We start from the raw sequence: 5240 nt of genomic DNA on the forward strand, positions 1-5240 counted from the left end.
CTCCTGAGGGGAAATGCCCCGCTCTGATTCTGAAGACTGACATTCGTGATGATCTTTGCTCCATTCGTCTGGGCAGGTCTGGCTTTGTTCTGATGTTGGAGACTGGCACGCGTGGCCACCAGATGTGGCTTTCCTTGGAGTCTCCACGGACTCACAGCTTGCTTCTCTCTTTGACACCTGCGGTTTCGCCTCCTCTTTAGGAGAAAGAGCTTGTTCTTGCCTCAGAGGCTGAGATTCTTGACAGCGATGTTGGCCCTGCCTTGGTCTTTGAGGGTTTTGTTCCTCTGAATGGGATTGGCATCGTTCTGATGGTGAAGGCTGACATGTCCGACCACCAGATGTGGCCTTGCTTGGAGTCTCCACCGACTCACAGCTTGCTTTCCTTTCTGATATCTGAGGTTTTGTCTCCTCCTTAGGAGAAAGAGCTTGTTCTTGCCTCAGAGGCCGAGATTCTTGACAGCAATGTTGGCCCTGCACTGGTTTTTTTGGCTTCTGCTCTTCTATACAGGGTTGGCATTGTTCTGATGGCTGACCTCTAGATGTGGCCTTCTCTTGAGCTTCTGGTGTCTCACAGCTGGCTTCTCTCTCCTGTGTCTGAGCAGAGGGGACCTGCTTTGGTGTCCGAGGCTGGCATGCATGACCGAGATGTTGACCATGCCCTGGCTTTTGAGGCTTACTCTCCTCTGGACAGGGTTGACGTCTTCTTAAAGGTGGACATTCGCAATGGGCAGTTGTGGCCTTCTCTGGACCCTCTGCTTCCTCACTCTCCTGTTTCTGAGATGTTGTCCTCTGCTGAGGGGACGGGCCCTGCTCTGGTGTCAGAGGTGAACATTCATGACTGCAATATTGACCCTGCTCTATATTTTGAGGCTTACTCTCCTCTGGACAAGATTCATGTTGTCTTCTTGTCAAACGTTGACCTTCACGACAGCCAGTTGTGGTCTGCTCGGTACTCTCTGTTGGCTCACCACAGCCTTCCTTCTCTGATGTCTGAGGCTTTGTGTCCTCTTGAGGAGAAACGACTTGTTCTGGTGTCAGAGTCTGACATTCACGGCGGCAGTAATGGCTCTTTCCAGAGCGCTGAGTCTCCTGCACGTCTTGATGTGGTTGATGTCGTACTGTGGTCAAAGGTTGACGCTCATGACAGCCAGTTGGGGCCTCCTCTGGGGATCGAGACTCTTGCTCTTCTTGGCCAGTCAGGGCCTGCTCATGACTTTGAGACTGACATTCCTTCTGGTGAGTCAATTGCTTTCCATGTGTCAGAAGTCCACCATCTGGCTTGCAACTCTGAGCCTGTTCCGGTTCTTGAACCTCCTTTGTTGGCTGTCGGCAAGAATTATGCTCTTCTACAAGTTTACAAATGGCACCTTTTCCCCGTGTCTGGGGCTTACATTCCTGTTGCTGCATGGACCGCTCTCCTCTCTGAGGTTCCTGTTCCTGACAACGGGTTGAATGTTGCTCAGACGTTGATGTTCTTTCTTTCCCGCAGCCCAATGAAGGCTGTTCCTCCTGGTGATCTCGGCAGGACTGGGCAGTTGACTTCTGTTCTGGTGCTTGAGGTTCCCGAACCCCCCTTTGGGCTGGTCTTCGAACCGCTTTCTGTGATTCTTGCGACTTGGGCTTCACTACATCCTGTTCCCTCTTCAGTGGCTCTTGGGTCTCTCTCGGAGCTTCCTTTCGATGGGGAGTAGGTTGCTGAGCTGCCTGCTCTTGCTCCCGTGGCTCCCTGTGGCCCTGTTCCTCCATCTGACATGGCTGGGATGGTTTTTGGACTGTGCTCTGTTGAGTTCCTTGAGTTTGGCATTCATCCGGTGTGACAGGTTCCTGGCGGCTTTGTCTGCTTATCTCCTCAGCTACGGTTTGGGGTTCCCGCTGCGAGGGCTTGGAGCAATGCTGCACTTCTCTCTGAGAAACTTGGCAAGGTGGCTCCTTCTCTGCTCTTTTGCCTTCCTCTCTCTCCCTTTGAGCTGGACACGTCCCCGATGGCTTCTGTGAAAATCGGGAACCCCGTTCTTGTTTTGGGGGTTCTTTACTCCATCTATCAGAGAGTGCCTCTGATTTAGGGGACTCCTGCTTCTCTTCTTGAGATGAGCACTGAGACTCAGGTTCAGGAACTTTCTCCGGTTCCTGGGCAGGTTGTTGAGTTGAGTCTTTGCTCAGCGCTGATGTGTCCTGTCTCCTTGCCTTGCATCCTCCTCTCCTGGACTGCCCTTCTGCTGTTACTCCGCACTCGTGTTCCTTCTTATAGCAGGCCTTTGCCACTTTGAACACCAGGATGGTGAACTCCTCAAAGTCCACCTTGCCATCACAGTCTTTGTCAAGCAGCTGCAGCATGGTCTCGATTGTCTCAGGGTCCTGCGGGTTCTGAAAGGAAATGCACCAAGCTTGTTACTCACTTAGGAAGGCAGTATAATGCCCTTATACTGAGCTGTGCTATTGGACCATCTATCTCCCTATTGCCCAGACAATGCACATTCCTAGCCCAACCTGGAGATGCCCACGGATTGAACCTGGGACCTTCTGCATGCAAAGCAGAAGACGCAAAGGAGCTGCTCCTCCACACAGTTATGTACCACCCTCTCAAAAATCAATTAAGAGTCCCAGTCCTCAAAGTTCTGAATAAAGGACTGGTTTAAATAGAAACATACTGAGTCAGGCCATTGTTTCATCTAGCTCACTACTGTCTGAGTAAGGCAGCAGATCTCCAGCATTTAAGACAAGGCTTTCTCCCAACCCTATCTAGATGTGCTAGGGATTTGAACCGGCGACTGTCTGCATGTGGAGCCCATGCTTTGTTGCTGAGCCACAATCCTCTGCTTAAATAGGAACAGAGGAAGCTGCCTTACACAGAGGCCATAGGGTCCATCTAGCTCAGCATTGCCTACATTGACTGACAGCAGCATTGTCCACAACATTGACCGGCGGTGGATACTTCCCAGCCCTACATAGAGATGCCATTGGGGGACTGATCCTGGGACCTTTTGCTTGCAAAGCAGAGGCTCTGCCACTGAGCCACGACCCTTCCCCAAAGCCTCATTAGCCTCAGCCAGCATTGTTCCCTATCTCCTGGTCTACAAGGCCTCCTTCACTCACTGGCCCTCCTTAACTTGAAGCCCATTCACTTGACCTCCCCAGTATCTTCAGTTCACCCATAGCATCCAAGTCTTCCACACTTGGTCTCTCTTCCTCTGCCCCCCTGAAATATACTCGGAGTCAAGTGTGAATTTCATGCTCTTTATTCAGCTCATAGTAGCAATGAATGAATCTTTCCCCAAAACGTCTGCTATATATACAATATGTACACAATGGGCCCCCACGTGATTGGCTAATTCTGGGCTACTCCTGTAGGCCAATCAGGTTGCGGATTCACTTCCTCCAGGAGCCTGATTGGCTGCTCTTGCAGGCCAATCAGGTCGCTGATTGACTTCCACCTGGAGCTGGATTGGGTGGCTCCTGCGGACCAATCAGACTGCTGCATTCTGGATCCTATTGTTCTAGGACCAATCAGACTGCTGCATTCTGGATCCTATTGTTCTAGGATTCAGCTCAGTACACAACACCCCCGATCCTCCCACCCCACCCCATTGGCCAAGAAGACCAACGTAGATACTCACCACGATCACCTCGGCAAACTCCTTCTGGATGAGACTCTTCAGCTCGCCCTTGCTGAGCGTCGCACATTCCCCATCATCCTTTGCGTACTTGTTGAAAGCACCGATGATGCTGTGGATGTTCCCGAGGAGCTGAGACATCTCTTGGCAAGTTCAAGGGGGATCCTAAAATGAAAGAGCAAGATGTTCACAACTGATCTGCTCAAAACCTTGCACTGGCTGCCCACATGGTCCCAGGCCAGGCTCAGGTTTCTTGCATTCATTTGCAAGGCCCATAACAATTTGGGTCCAGGGTGTTTTAAGGACATCCTGATCACTGAAGTCTTCAAGGGAAGTCAGAGTTAGGGCTTAGCCACACTTTCCCTCCACAATTTCTAGGCAGGCCTCTGAGGGGAGTGGGGTGATCTCCTAACAACTCTCAGCACCCTTAACAAACTACAGTTCCCACAATTCTTTTGGGGAAGACATGACGGTTTAAAGCAGCACCATAGTGGTTTAAATGTGTGGCACGAACGTGGTCTTAGAGCTGACTTCAATTGTCAAAATAAATGAATAAATAATAATAATATTCAAATATCCGAAAGGCTGTCACAAGGGAGATGGAGCAAGCTTGTTTTATGCTGTTCCAGAGGGGAGGACACCCGAAACAATGGAGTCAGATTACAAGAAAGGAGGTTCTGACGAAACATTAGGAAGAACCTTCCAAGGGTAAGAGCTGTTTGAAGGTTCAGCCAACTCCCTCGGAAGGTGGTGGACCGACCTCAACAGAGGCTGGAGGCTCATCTGCCAGGGATCCTCGAGTCCTGATTCCTGCATTGCAAAGATGAACCCTGTGGATCTTTCCCCCCTCTATATTCTATGATTCTAGAATAGTACAGAGAAGCACGCTGAGCCTCAGATACAGCAAGACACAGTGCGGTGCTCAGCGCTGGCCGACTGATTCCTAATGGGTCAATCAATGAATCAATTCAATTTTTGGAGAGGGGATGCTCCTTCCAGCTCCCTGTTGCTTCCAACCATCCCAATCCCTTGCATTTGCTGAACTCACCTGTCCTTCACACAAGCAGCGGCACGTTAGACTCCAGGGCTCTGTTGGTGAGCAAGTTGGCAGCCGGAGATCATTATATAGGAGCCGCTTAATCACCGCCTTGCAGCGGGAGGCTCCGTCTCTCTGAGCCGGCCTCTGATTCAGACCCTGGCAAAGTCCACAGGTGCCTCCTTCACTCAGCAAGTCCCCAGAGGAGCTCATACTCACCTGTGTCGGCTTTGCTGCACAGCTTCCGACGCAGGCCGACCCACCTGCCTCCGCACCCGCCCAGGACTGACAGATCTTTATTGTTTAATTTTACACACAAGTTCTATTTCTGACCTTTTGTAGCCTTTAGCGGGACACGGTCCTCCCAGATCCCGTTTGGCAAAAAAACCTGTTGCGCAAGGGCGAGGCACGTCAAGTCAGAGGTCCCTCGTTGGCGCTGGCCCTGCAGTTATGACTTTTACGGCAGTGAAAGAAAATCCATGGGGGTGAGTGGATTTCCGGTGCGGTCTTTTATCGCCCCTTTGGAGCTGCGTTCCACTCTGGTCTCCTCTATACTACACATTTAAAGCACTACCTAAGTGGGCTAGGGAACC

General features: G+C 51.1%; 1 protein-coding gene across 1 annotated transcript; it reads right to left on the reverse strand.

Annotated features, from left to right (window-relative positions):
* Positions 1-500: 500 nt before the first annotated feature.
* On the reverse strand, positions 501-4709 carry LOC117061453 (cornulin-like). The gene is made up of 4 exons (XM_033174291.1): positions 4660-4709; positions 3615-3776; positions 969-2364; positions 501-703 (listed from the first exon to the last, which is right to left on the reverse strand). The coding sequence occupies exons 2-4, from the start codon at positions 3750-3752 to the stop codon at positions 501-503; spliced, it is 1737 nt and encodes a 578-aa protein (XP_033030182.1). The 5' UTR covers positions 3753-3776; positions 4660-4709.
* Positions 4710-5240: the final 531 nt, after the last annotated feature.

Source organism: Lacerta agilis, chromosome 17, assembly GCF_009819535.1.
Source record: "Lacerta agilis isolate rLacAgi1 chromosome 17, rLacAgi1.pri, whole genome shotgun sequence".
In the NCBI taxonomy this organism is placed as follows: domain Eukaryota; kingdom Metazoa; phylum Chordata; class Lepidosauria; order Squamata; family Lacertidae; genus Lacerta; species Lacerta agilis.